A 13444-nucleotide genomic window follows, 5' to 3' on the forward strand; every position below is an offset into this window, starting at 1 on the left:
GCCAGATCCCGGCCCGGCGCTGCCTCCCTCCCGGGCCCGGCTGTCGCCGCCGCGGTGCCGGGTTAGGCCGCGCGGGGCCGCGAGCGCGCGCCGAGCACCCCCAGCCGGGCGCCGCGGGCGGGGGGCGGAGGCTGCGCCCCGCGGCGCGGCGGCGACGGGCGAGCGGGGAGCGGGGAGCGGCCCCGGAGCCTCCCGCCCCGCCTCCCCGGAGCGCGGCCCGCGAGGCGGCAGCCGGCACAGGCGCCCGCGCGCACCGATGGCCTCGCTGTACCAGCGCTTCTCGGGCAAGATCAACACCTCGCGCTCCTTCCCGGCGCCCCCGGAGGCCAGTCGCCTCCTGGGCGGCCCGGGGCCCGAGGAGGACGGCGCGCGGCCCCAGCCCCCCGCGGCCCCGGCGGCGGCGCCCCGGGAGCGCGGCGGGGGCGCGGGCGGCCGGCCCCGGTTCCAGTACCAGGCGCGGAGCGACTGTGACGACGAGGACGTAAGAGCACCTTGGGGTGCGGGCGGCGGCGCGGGGCGCGGCGGCGCGGGGCGCGGCGGGTCCGGGGCCCCCGCCCTCCCCTCCCCTCCCCTCCCCTCCCCTCCCCCCGCCCCAGCCCTGGCGGGTCCGGCTCGCGAGCCCGCGGCTGCAGGGGGAGCAGGTCGTGCGCGCCGCCGGGATGTGGATCGGCGGGGGGGTGGGGGGGTCCCTGGATGGTGGGGGTCGCTGTTCGCCCCTCGTGCTGTGGGTCCCCAGAGATGACCCCTCGGGGCGCGCGAGTTCGCTGCTTCTTTCTCCCTGCTCTGGACTCAGGGCACGAAGTCCGGCCGCTCCTTCCCCTCCCACCTGTCACTGGAACCTGCCCTGGAGCTCCCCCTTCCCTGCACCCCCCCCCCCACTTCTCCAAGACACTTTCCCCCTCGGCGGCCGCGGCCGCGCTGTTTTCTTTCCTGGGAAATAAACAAACAGAAGGACCTCAGAGCTCCTGCGCCCCGCGACGCGCCTGCAGCGCCTGCCCTGGTCTCGGCCCCTCCTGCAGCTGCGAGTCGCAAACTTCTCTGGGCCGAGCCCGACCTGCTCTCCGGGCGGCGGCTGCAAAGGCTGGATCTGCATATCACCTTAGTAACAAATGACTCAGGCGTGGACCTCAGGGCTGCCGGGAGGGATGAGCTCAGCCACCTCTGTCAGCCCCGCCAGCTCCTGGGGGCCAGGGAGGGCCTGGGGGAGCAGAGTCTGGTGCTCCTCCCTGAGGCCTTCTCCTCCCAGGGAAAAGAGCACTCGGGCGGGCAGCAGGCTGGGGGGACTGGCGCTGCCCTGGGGTGCCGCTCGTGTAGGTCTCTGGGACCCAGAGTGTGTGCCTTTGGGGAGTTTCCCACCTGGGGGCACCTGCACATAGGTCCCCCCTCGAGCCCTCCAGGTAACCCGCCCGCACCTCGCAGGGCGGCCCTGCACGGCACCGTGCCAAGGCCGAGCCACGGAGACGGCCTGCTGGGCTCAGGCTGCCCCGTGCGGGCATGTCCTTTGCAGGATGGAGGTGGACGGGGGTCCGGGGCCTTCCCAGGACAGCTCTGAAAAGCCGCTGAGATTTTATTGTTGCTCCTGCTAGTTTTTATTTTGTTTCATGAATGAAATGTGTGGAAAGTATGCTAGAGAAGGGCAGGGGGTTGTGGTGTGGCTTGCGTGTCTGTGTGTGCTGGCGCACACACGTGCACACCCACGCCCCCGTACCCCGTCTTGCATGAGACTTTCTTATTTTCTTTTGGCTCCTTTCCAGACTCCCTGGTGAGAGGGTGGGATGCTCGGGCTGTCCTTCCGTGCAGTGGGCCAGCGCCCGAGGGAGATGCGTGAATCCTTCAGTCATCTGGCTCCAGGAGCCAGAAGCCTTTGGAAGGGGCTTCCTTGGGCCCATGGAATATCTGGGGGCTTAGACTGCTGAGACTCTTCAGGAAGACAATCAAGCTGCAATGCAGACAGGAATGATGCACCTTTTTGCCTGAAATCTGACTTGAAGCTGCGAATTTTGTTGTGCTTGGCGCGCCGCGCGGCTTCCCCTGGGCAGGCTCTAGGTGGCGCTGGGAGAAAGCAAAGGCAAAGGCAGGGCTCCGAGTCTGGTTCAGGGACTCGGTCTCCACCCATCACCCCACCCAGCGTGGCGCACATCCCCTTCTTTTTGTCTGGCACACGACTGGAACTGTTCCTCCGGTCAGCAAAAGGACTCACTGGAGGGAAAAATCAGGGATTTAGAATTTGCCACTGACTTCTGCGGAAATGGCGCTGAATCGCTTGTCTAACTTAGATTCATTAGCTCTGATATCAGCATTTCCCCTGGAAAATACAGAAGTGCGTGGGGGGAGTGGCATGCAGGCGCACAAATAGCATACGTGTACAGAGTATCCTTAGGAAGGACGCGTGTGTCGACATGTTTGGTGAAATCAATGACACAGAGCCAAATATAGCATCCATTTCTGGGCAAAAATTTATGTGCTTTTTCTCAGAATAGTCATTAATAATTGGAAAAGTCATGTCTAAAAAGTGGGAGCCCAGACTGCAGTTTGCTTAAGATAAAAGGGACCCGTTCAAGGAAGAAAGAGAATAAAACTGCTTTTCTGATACCAGCCCTGGTCGAGATTAGAGAATCTTGAGTAATCTCTCTGCTACCTGAAGACACGCAGCTAATCAGGAACACACGGAACGTAATTCCGTGTATCTCGAGATAGTTGGAAAACTGGGCAAAACCTGGACTGTCTTGTCAAAGGGCCTCCCGCGCCTCTGCGGGGGCGGGGCGTGGTGGGGCGCTGTCCGAGGTGCTGGAGCGCGTGGGGGCTGTCCAAGGTGCTGGAGCTCGTGGGGCTGTCCAAGGTGCTGAAGCGCGCGTGGGGAGCTGTCCGAGGTGCTGAAGCGGCCTCTGCATCAATACACAGGAAACCGCCATCCTTTTGTCTGGCAGTCCCACCCCTAAGGCTGGTGGCTTTATCGCTCTTCTGTGGCTTTTCAGTCAGGGAAAACTGTTCCATAGTAGACAAATAACCTTCCCACACTGGCACCGAAATGACTGAAATGAGGGCAAGTGGCATATCTTTAAAACCAACAGGTTTTTCCCTCTTGCCTTTATGTCCAGAAAGGGAAAATTAAGTGAATAAAATATAGTCTTTGACCTTTTTGTGTGTGCATATAATAGCTATATATATATAGTGCACACACACACACACGTGTGTGTGTGTGTGTGTGTGTGGATGTGACTGGGAATAGCTAATTCCTGTAAAATAAATATCAAGGTGCTCACAGGACTAGCACAGAAAACTCAAGCACTGAGTTTGCACGGTGGGTAACTAACCTCTGTGCGTCGTCGCCCACCTGCACAAACCATACCTGTAACAGAGGACCCCCTCACCTCACCTCACCCCGGCCCTTGAGCACCACAGAAAAGCCAGTTTGGGGCGGGCCCCTTCTAAGATGTGAAGTTTAATCCTGGAAGAGAAATGGGGCCTGAACGCCTCTCCTGGCAGAGTCTCCTCATCCATCTTAGATTTGTTTAAAGATTAGTAGCTATTTTGTTTTAAAAATCATTTTGTAAGTTTAAAAATAATTTGGCTGTTAAAGGAAAAATTGCTGGAAATGACTTTTAACGGGATTTAGTAACGTCCAACAGGACTCAACCGTGGCCGATGTTAAAGTTCTGAACTTTATCAACCTGAACTTGGCCTTTTCTTTTTGACTCCGAAGGCCTCCGGAGGCCTTGGACACTGTCTTGTCACAGTCACATCAGCATGTTCCTGTTTTCTTGATTTCTGGTGACACATGATTTCCTAACAATACAAATGCAATGTCAACAGGATTTTAAAACAGCAAATTAGCCATAACAGGGATTGAATAGCGCATCATTGTTCTTGTGGCCAATCAGTCTGTGGGGTCAGTTCCATCACCCCGTGTCTCAGCAGCCAGCCCAGCCCTGCACTTTGATTTTTCACTGGTTTGATGTTACCATTGCATTCATTTGTCCTTGGGATTTATCGACTTTCATTTTTAAGTAGCTCAACTCCACAAATATGATTTCATACTCTATTAACTTCGTCTCCAACTGTCAATGTCCTTTTTACATTTTTAATTTTACCTTATTTTCCTAATATATGCGAGGAAGACTAAAATTTCCAAGAATCTACTTGATCCCTTCATTCTCATGATGAACTCGGCAATGCTTCATGTAACTCGCCTACACAGCTGTGGGAGCCCCCAGGGCTGTTGGGAGTGTCCCCAGGAAGGCAGTGGATCATGACAAGGTCCAGGAGTGGCAGAGGAGGGGCTGTTCTGTGCCAGGCGTCGAGAGGCGGCAGTGACGGCATGTCGTGGTCATTGCTGTACTGCTGCCCTTGATCCCCCTCTGTCCCCCGGCTCTCTCTTCTCTGCGTGCTGTTGCACGGGAGCAAAGATGTCCTCACTGGCCCTGACCGCCAGCTCTGGCTGCTGTCCTGTCCTTCCCCCTGTCTCTCTGCACGTCTCAAGCGAGGCGTCTACAACTGATTCTGCTTGTCGTCGACAATCCCCTTTCCTGGTCTAGCTGCCCCCGAATTACATGCTTAATGTCCTCACTACAGAAACTGCCCGCAGAGGCCATCGCTGTCCTCCGAGCGCCACGCGTGGCCTGTCCGGCTCCTCCTCGGTCTTTATTGTTACAGCTTTTGCTTTTGATGACGACCACCTGGACTTCAGACTCTGTCATCCCATGACTTTTACGTTGCTCTATTAACTCATGTTCCCTCCCGCCCTCCCCTTCGCCCCTCCCTCTTGCTCCCTCTCAGCCTGGCCTCTGAGCGCTTCTGAACTCAAAGAGAGGGAATCGATCACTTTCTCTTCCTCCCCTTGCTGGAGGGGAGGCCCCCACTCCCAGACTGCGGTACCCACGTCTCATTCAGCCCCTTTCATGCTTCCTTTCTAAGATCAATTAGGTAAATTAGAATTAAGATGAGGGGAGCTGAAGCAGATGATAGTTAAAGCAGCTGTACTGCTTCGGTGTGCAGCGCCGAGCAGCTCCCCCGACGACAGCCTGCTTTCCCACTGCACACGGTCGTGGAACTGGAGGCCCCGTGGGTCGCCATCTTGATCTCCAGGTTGCGTCCCCTCTGCCAGGCAGCTGGACGCCAGGCCGCGTCGGGTGAGATGGCCACACGGATTCTGTCCATGGCTCTGTCATTTCCTCTCTCTCTACGGCTGCATGTCCAGCTGACTCTCAGCCCGGTCCTGGCGTTTCCATCCGTCCACCTCCTGGCACGGCGCCCCACGTGTGGGCACGGACGGTTGCGTTCTCGCCTCATCTTGGTTTCTTGTTTGGAGCAGTGGGTGTTTCACCAGGTCAGCGACGGGCTCCCCGCCGTGTCCTGTCCTGTGACTCAACATCCACGCACCTGGCGGGTGCAATGCTGTCCTCGTCCGAAGTCGGGTTTCTGCGCGTCAGAACGTGTTTTCAACTCTACCTTAAACCGCCTCTGTGAATGTTTCGGTAAAGTGAATAAGCATTTAACTTTTTTAAATACAATTTTATGTCTATAAAGAATTTGCTGAACAAAAATGCTACAAAACTGCTCGCCGCCTCGGTGTAGAGAATGTCGTCAGGGTGAGGAAATTGGTACAAGGACGTAAAAGCCGTGATGTGAGGGGTGAGCCAGTGACCTCGCTCCTGCCTGGATCCCCCAGGGGTCAGGGCGCTGCTGCCCGCGCCTGCCCTCACCCTCGGCCTCACGCGGCTGGGGAGAAAAGCCATCGCAGAGCTAATCTGTTGGCTTGAAAAATTAATAAGGATCAGCTTAATTTCTTTTCATTTGGATGAGTCGATTGTCTACTGTGAATCATAGCAAACAAATTTCAATGTGTTAACAAGCCTTTGCTCTCTGGAGTCAGCCAACAAAATATGTGTTTGCTTAAAGCCACATTTGCTAGTGAAAAATGAACATGACACTTTCCCAGCGGGCCTCGGTTCTGTGCAGCGTCAGACACTTGGAGGGGGGCGTGGAAGCCTTTCCCGAGACGTGCCTTTTTTTTTTAATCGCCGTCAGAGCTCACCTTGAAACAATACACTGGCGTGTGCTACCTGTGGGTTGGAGGATGTCTGAAGCGTTAGCAGAACATGATATGGACTCACGTATTTGGCCGTGGAATCAACTCATTTCCCCACCTGAGATTAATATTCTGGAATCACTCGAAGGCGAGGACAGGCGTTTCTTGAGATGTTGGCTTCGGACATTTTTCTTCCTAAAAGAGTGCTTTCTTATTTCTTACCCGAAGCTTTTTCTCCTTCAGAGTCAGAATGATTAACGAGTTTAATTTTTGCAAGCAACTGGCAGGAGTTGCTGAGTAAGATGTACACGCTGATTGTGGGTGACCCTGTTCCTGTTAATTACTCCGATGATAACGGCGCATTTATCAAGGCGCGCGGAGGCTGCTCGGCAATACGTGGTATCGATTCCTTTCATCGTCATCGCCTATAAAATAATATGTACAGTCATCCTTTTAAAATTAAATTCTGCCTAATAAATTTAGTGCTAAGGGCCCGGAGCAGCCAGGGGCCTGCTGGGAGGGGATTCCACTTCACACACATCGGCTTGATTTTATGGGCATGTGGAAAAAAATGTAGCCTTTCTGGTTCACGGCTTTTGGAGCATTCAGCCTTAGAATGATCTAGCCTTGTAAAATCATCTGAAATAGAACATTTTAAAAGTTGATCACATCTAATTTTACAAGTGAGAAGACCGCGGTGATTGTGTGGGCGACGCCAGGCGAGTCGCTCGCGTCTCTGATCTCCGAGAATCGCCTCCTCGCGCCCCGAGTCCGCGGCTCCGCGCTGCGGGGCGGTCATGCAGCGCAGGAATGAACGTCACTGTATCCCCGAGCTTCAAACATACGAACCTCACCGCGTCTCAGCGCCGGCGTCGTTCTGGTTCCGAACGGCGCACCGGGTTCTCGCAGTAGAAGACGTTGCCGTGACAACGTCTGACTTGGTTTCCCCAGTTTTACTTTTTTTCCTCCGATATAGTCTTTGTGTTTTCTAGCAGCTTCCAGATCCTTCCGAAGCACACTGTTCAGGCTTGCCCCGCCACTGGGGAATGTGTAGGTAACTGGACAGGACACCGGCGCCAGCAAGACAGGCGAGGTCCGGGGGGTGGCATTCTGGGGGCGAAGACCGGGTCCAGAGTGGGGCCTGCTCAGGGACAGCGCACGGCTTCGGGGAGGAGGTCAGGGTGAGCGTGAGGCGGCAGCTGGAGCTGGAGGGAAGCAGGGAGGGGGGGCTCCTAGCTAGAGGGGTGAGCCTCGGGCCCCGGAACAATCTCTACCTGTAGGAAAAAGGAAACGTGTGTTCTCCTCCCTGCGAGCGCAGGCGGCAGCTGAGGCATTTACACCGCAGGGAGCCGTCCTGGCCGTATGTGCAGTGGGCACCCACGTGCACACACGTCACACACCACACATTACACACACACGCACACGTGTGCACACAATTGTTTTCTTTTCGTTCAAAAGCAACTCGGGGACGGTGCAGCTCATCAGCGTGAGCGCCAGGAGCATCTTCAGGCTCTGCAGCGTCCGCGTGTCCTTGGGGGCCGGCTTTTCCGCTGGGGGAGCTCTGGGTCTGCGATCACTTGTGCCTGTGCTTTAAAAAGGTGGACTGGGGCGCGGGACCGCGCCCTGGAGGGGGGTTGAGGAGACGGACATGTTCTTTCAGCGCCTCCTGGGGTGGGCCGGGGAGCCGGTGCGAGGCTGCATCCTGGGCCGGCGGTGCCCGCCTGCGCTCTGGCTCCGGCTGTGGGGCGGGTCCCTTCTGTGCGCGGCGCACGTCCGTCGTGGGGTCCACGGGCTGTGTTTTAAGGGGCGCCGGCCAGAGGGCCTCGGGGGTGGGACAGGGAGCACCGAGGAGAGAAGGCGCCCCAGGGAGAGGTGGGGGCCAGGCGGTGAGAGGAGGGCACAGGCGGGCGCCGGGCTCAGGCTGCCGAGTCTGTCAAGCACGGCCCGCCCCTCGCTGTGCCCTCTGCGAAGTCCCGCCCAGCGATCTCAGTCCAGGAAAAACGAGGACCCCGAGAAAGTCTTGAGAGCGGCGTCTTCTCTCCCCCCTGGAGAACGGTCAGCGCTGCAGGCGTTGGTGACCGGGGTGGGGGGGGTTCAGGGGCCGCGGGCACCCCGCCCTGTCGCCCTTTTCCTGGCCGCTCAGCCCGTGGAGGGGGCACAGGCCGCCTGCCCTCCCGCCGCGGGCTGCCCCCGCCTCCAGGGCCAGGTCTCCGCGCCCACACGCGGGTCTTCTCGGGACGCCTGTGCGGCTCCAGGCCTCGGGCCGGGCGACGGGGTGGCCCGCGGCTCTGCCGTGCACTTGGGGATCCCCCACACCCCCCAATTATTCCCAGGGGCACATCTCCCCGTCGGGCGTGAGCAGCAGGCGCGGAGGTGAGCCCTGATTCCCAGACGGCCCCGGCACGGCCCTCGCCCCTCTTCCTGGCACCCGGGAGGCCAGCGGCAGGGCCCGGGCACAGCTGCCGACACCAGGGGCCCGGGGCCGGGCGCGGAGGAGACGCGGCGGGCGGCGGCGGAGGGACCGGCAGGACAGCAGGCTGGCACGTATTTTCAGGCCGGGCCTCGGCAGCCGTGAGGGCCGGCCCCAGGAGGACTCTGGGGGGCGCGGGCCTGGCTCTGTGGGTGTCCACTCTGTCCCGTGAATGTGTGAGGCGCCCGCGTGGGGCTGCGGCGGGCGGGAGCCCCCAGAACCGCTGCAGGCTGCCCAGTGTCCTTGTGCCCAGGAAGGCCCCTTCGCGGCTGCCGGACGAGCCAGGGGCAGGCCCGGCGGCGCAGCGGCGAAGTTGCTGAGGGCCCCAGCCCAGCCCAGCCGGCGACCGTGCGGGGTGTGGGTCGGGTGCTCCGGGACCCGCTGCTGCCCAGTTTCGAGGCTCGGCCTGCCCCCACCTCGGGCGCGCCCCACCCTCCTCCCTGCGCCCCGGCTCCTCCTGCCTGGGCGGCGGAGTCCGGGGCACAAGCTCCCCAGGGGGTGAGGCTCCGTCGCCTCCTTCTTTTGGGGACCGTGCCTGCTGGGTGATGAGGAAGGGCGAGAAGGGAGGGACTTCCTGGGGCGAGGCCTGGCTCCTGGGGTGGTGCTGGCGGGGCGGGGGCTACGCTGCGTGGCAGAGCCAGTGCCAGCCCTTCAGGCTGCTGCCAGGGCCGGAGACACGCAGCTTTGGCCTTGAGGAGTCCCGGGAGGCTCTGCAGGCCCCGGGCATGTGTCCCGCAAGAGGGCCGTGTCCCTGCCCTTGCGTGGCCTCGGGGCCCGCCGACCTGCGGGCGCGGCAGGGGCCCCGCCTGGCGCGTGGGAAGGGTCTGGCGTCTGCACCCCATCTTCCTCGCTGTCTGGCCCGCGGTGACCACAGCACCTCGTCCTGCACGCCGAGGGGCCGGGGCAGCCCCTCCTTCCCAGGGCTCTAGCTGCCCCGGAGCAGGACCAGCCCCTAGCCGAGGGCGATCTGCGGAAGGGGCGGCGCAGGGCATGGAAGGCGGGGCCGGAGCGGCCTGTGCTGAGCCCTGGAGGCTCCTTGTGGGGCGCTGGCCTCGCTGAATGCGCCCTGGTGGGGGCTCCCTGGCAGAGAGTTGCCTGGTGGGGGGCCCACTGGCGGGGGGTTCCCTGGTGGGGTCTCCCAGATGTGGCCTGGAGCCAAGGGGAGCAGATCACCAGCAAGGACCCTGCTTCCAGGCGGAGGAGAGCCGCCTCCGGAACCCCGATGCTCCCGCACCTGCCCCGTGAGCCGCCCAGGCCTGGCCTCCCTCCCCCCCACACCTCGCGTTCCCACACCTGGGGGTTCCTGCTCCCCGGTTGGCTGTGGCACCCCTGAAGCAGAGGGGACCCTGCTGGCCCGGCCTCTCCCACGCCGCTCACAGTTACCCGAGAACCTGCCTCGGCCCCCAGACGCCGGAGTTCTCCCGCCAGCCCCAAGGCGGCTCCTCCCGCCCGCATCGGCCACGGCTGCAGCTCAAGCCCATTCCTGTTGTTCCGGCCTCACTACGGGGGGCTGCTCTTCAGGGGGACCCTGTCTTGGCTCAGACCTGCCCCCCATACCACCCAACGCTGGGCCACACCAGGGCTTCCACACCACTCAGCCCCGGCTCCTGGGGCAGCCCCCGGGACCCACCTCCCCGCTCCCGCCCCAGGGCTTCGCAGTGCTGTTCCCTCTGCCCCGACACCCTTCCCGGCACCTGCTGTCTGACCCCTTCATGCCCTCAAGTCTCTGCTCAGACTCGGGCTCGCCCTCCTGCCCCCAGCTCCCCTCCCCCCACAGCGTCGACCGCCCTCCGTGGTTTTCTCTTTTCTGTTTCTGTCCCTTTCATCGTTGTCTCCGGTGTGAGAACATCAGCCCCGCCAGGCCGGGGCCCGGAGCCGGGTGCAGTGGCTGAGCCGGCCGCTGCCCGGCGGGGTTTGAGCGCATGAGCGGCGGCGGCGCCTTCCCGAGACGTCCGCTCTGCCCGGACAGCGGCAGGTGTTTGGCCCGGTTCTCCGAGGATCTTACACCTGCTCTTCAAGTGAAGTGGCATCGGTTCACATCACCGTGTCGTAGAGGTGTGGGCTCTCCCCTTGGGGTGTGCACCCACACCCCCCCGCCACCAGCACTCCCAGTCCCTCCCAGCGTCCACGGTGCTTCCTCCCCACTTTGTCCTCCTCTTAGGTCCAAATCCTCTGAAGCTGACGCTTTAACTGCTGAGCTGACGCCAGGGGAGCCCCGGGCATTGCCCAGCTGCCCAGCCACACCCCAGCACCAACCCACGCGTGGGAAACCATCCAGGAGACCTGGCCGCGTCCCCAGCACAGCCCTGCCTGGCCGCTCAGGGCACCAGAGCTCCGAGCCTCACAGCCGGATGCCCGCAGAGAAGGGCTGGCCCGGGGCCCGCAGGCCGCACTCCAGAGCAGGTGCGCACGCAGGGCGCCCCGGGGACAGGTGCTCTAACCCCCGGGGGCGGGGCGCAGCCTCGGCACAAGCGACCAGACCAGGGCCCTGTGCCCGTTTTGGAGAAGCTCCACGGCTCTGGCAGCCGAGCTTTGACTAGCCTAGTCTCTCCAGACATGGCCTGTTGGTGAGGCCGGTAGAAAACCCCGTGACTCGGCTGTGCAGAGCCTGGTGCTCTGGCTCCCGGCACCAGCTGTGCGTGCACCAGCCGGGGCTTTACCAGTCGGGGTGTGCACCGGCACAGAGGGGGTGCTGTAGAGGTTTCAGGGACCCTCTCCAAGTCGCCCTTTAGAAGCGCTGCTTGTGCTCAGAAAATCGGAGGACCCTGAATTCCTTCTGTTTTCTCTGCTCTGAGTGGCTCTCCCCGGAGCTCCGGGCCTTAGGCAGACGTGTGCCCGGAGACTCAGAGACCCGTCGGGGGCGTCGGCCGTGGCACGGGCCATGATTTGGAGGCAGAGAGGGGGTCTCGCCCTCCAGCAGGGGGGGAATGTGCGCCCTGGCCACTGCACACTCTTCTGGTCACTGACACCCTCTCCGGTCTCTGACTGCACCAGTGTCCGGGCTGCTGTACGGGGCCGCGGCCCGGCGGGCGGGCGGCTTAGAGCGCGGAGACTCGTCACCCGGGTTCTGAGGCCAAAGGTGGGAAGGCCCGGTGGGGGAGGGCCGGGCTCCTCTGAACCCTGCAGGGGACCCTTCCTCGCCTCTTCCGGCTCCGGTGGCCCCAGGTTCCTTGGCTCCTGGCTGCACCCCCCGGCCCCTCCCTGCTCCCCTTCTCCAGCCGGGGTGCCAGTGCTGCTGCGTCCGGCTCGCCCGGCTGTGTTATTGCTCATTGCGTCTGAATGACCTGATTTTCCAAATAAGGGCACACTCTGAGCTGCTGGGGCGAGAGCAGCATAGCTTTTGGGGGGTGGGGACCAATTCAGCCGCTGGCTCTGACGTTCCCCAGAGCACGCGGGGTTCTGGTGGTTCTCACTACTTGGAGGTTATGCTGGGCTTTAAGGGTCAGGCTGTGTCACTAAATCGGGTCATCAGCGCAGCGGCCCCGTCCGCCGCCGCTGCCATCACTGCTGCTTCCCGCTCTCGTGGCTTCTCCCGGGAGAGAGCGCCTGGGGGAGGGGACGCCGGAGAAGTGGGGCACCCGGGAGCCGTGATTGGGGACGCGTTGCTCGCGGCTGGGGAGCTCACAGGCAGGGGGCTGCTGGCTGCGGAGGGCCAGCTCCAGGGGACATGCCCCCCAGCCCCCCGCACCCAGAGGGGCCCATGGCCTCTCCCTGGCCACGGGCTCCCACGTCCACCTGCTGCTCCTGCTGAGACGCCCTCCCCTTGGGCCACCTGTTCTGCCATCGGGCACCTGACTGGGGGGGGGGGTGCTTGCTGTGCTTACCTGGCTCCTCCTTCTCGGCTGACGCAACCACGCGTAGTGGGAGATGAGAAAACACGGACAGAGAAAGTGGCTACTCGCCGGAGCCCCGCTGGGTCCAGGCAGGCCCAGGCATGGCCGCGTCGTGGCCGCGTCGTGGCCTCCTGGCCTCCGCGTCACGCCCCCTGCCCCTGAGGGGTGGGGCTGGGCTCTCAGGCCAGAGGCGGGGAGGCTGCCCACCGCCCCAGGGCTGGGGTCTCATCCTGGCCTGTCCCAGCCCTCCACTCAGAAGCGGGCGCGGCCACACTCCACCCCTAATTTTAGCCTTGGTGTCGTTGGCGCTGAAGCCCGGGTGACGTAGGTGAGAACACGGTGAGGAGGCGCTTGTGAGGCCGCACCTCACCTTCCCCTGCTGCCCCGCCGGCCCCGGGCCTGTCCCCAGCCCTGGCTGTGGCCTACCCTGTGCGGACTCACTAGGGCCCCTAGTTTTTGGCTATTGCTGAGACACACACTGTCCCCCGACCTCGCAGGTTGGGGTGCCGTTTAGGCCCTGCTGTTTTGTGGAAGCATTTTTAGGGGAGGGACCTCACTGGATTGGATGGCCCCTCCCTGAAAGCCCCCTAATCCCGCAGTCGCTGCAGCAGGCTCTGGGGATCCCCACCGAGACGCCTGCCCATTTCCCATCCCCCCGCTGGTGTCCAGGCTCCCGAGTCAGGCCAGGCCGGGGCCGCGTCCCAGCCGCGCGCCGGCTCCGGGTCAGCCCCTGCCGTGGCCCTTCTGCCTGTGACGCTCCTTCCCGGCGGTCACCGCAGAGCCCGCTCGGGGGTGGGGGCTTGAGGGATAAACTCCAAAGGCCGAGAGCTGGGGACGGGCCAGCAGGAGCCTCTCCGCAGCCCCGGGCGCCCCGCGACGCTGACATTTCTCCATTATTCATGCTCTCCCCCCGACGCCTCACCGCGTGCTGTGACCAATTTGAAAGAAACGAGGTTATTTTTAAGACGCGTCCTTTCGCAGACATCCGCCGCCTCCCTCTCGGGGCCTCCGGTTCCCGGCAGGCCTGGGGAGGCCGCAGTGGGCAGCGGTGAAGGCAGCGTTCGGGGAGGCCGGGGAGGAGAGGGGCGCACCGTCTGCCTGGCCCGCAGCCCG

At 62.2% G+C, this 13444-nt stretch overlaps 1 protein-coding gene across 3 annotated transcripts in view; it reads left to right on the plus strand.

Annotated features, from left to right (window-relative positions):
- Nucleotides 1-13444, plus strand: part of DPP6 (dipeptidyl peptidase like 6) — a gene marked incomplete at both ends in the record, with an annotated part of 400205 nt that overhangs the window by 122033 nt on the left and 264728 nt on the right. Inside the window, one exon of one of the 3 annotated variants that reach the window (XM_084230871.1) lies at nt 257-481. The exons of the other annotated variants lie outside the window; for them this stretch is intronic. Within the exon in view, the coding sequence (XP_084086997.1) occupies nt 257-481 (225 nt within the window). Of the gene's footprint in view, nt 1-256; nt 482-13444 lie in introns of those variants that run through there. 3 annotated transcript variants of the gene reach the window in all.

Source organism: Talpa europaea (genome assembly GCF_964194135.1).
Source record: "Talpa europaea genome assembly, chromosome: 3".
NCBI classification, from domain to species: domain Eukaryota; kingdom Metazoa; phylum Chordata; class Mammalia; order Eulipotyphla; family Talpidae; genus Talpa; species Talpa europaea.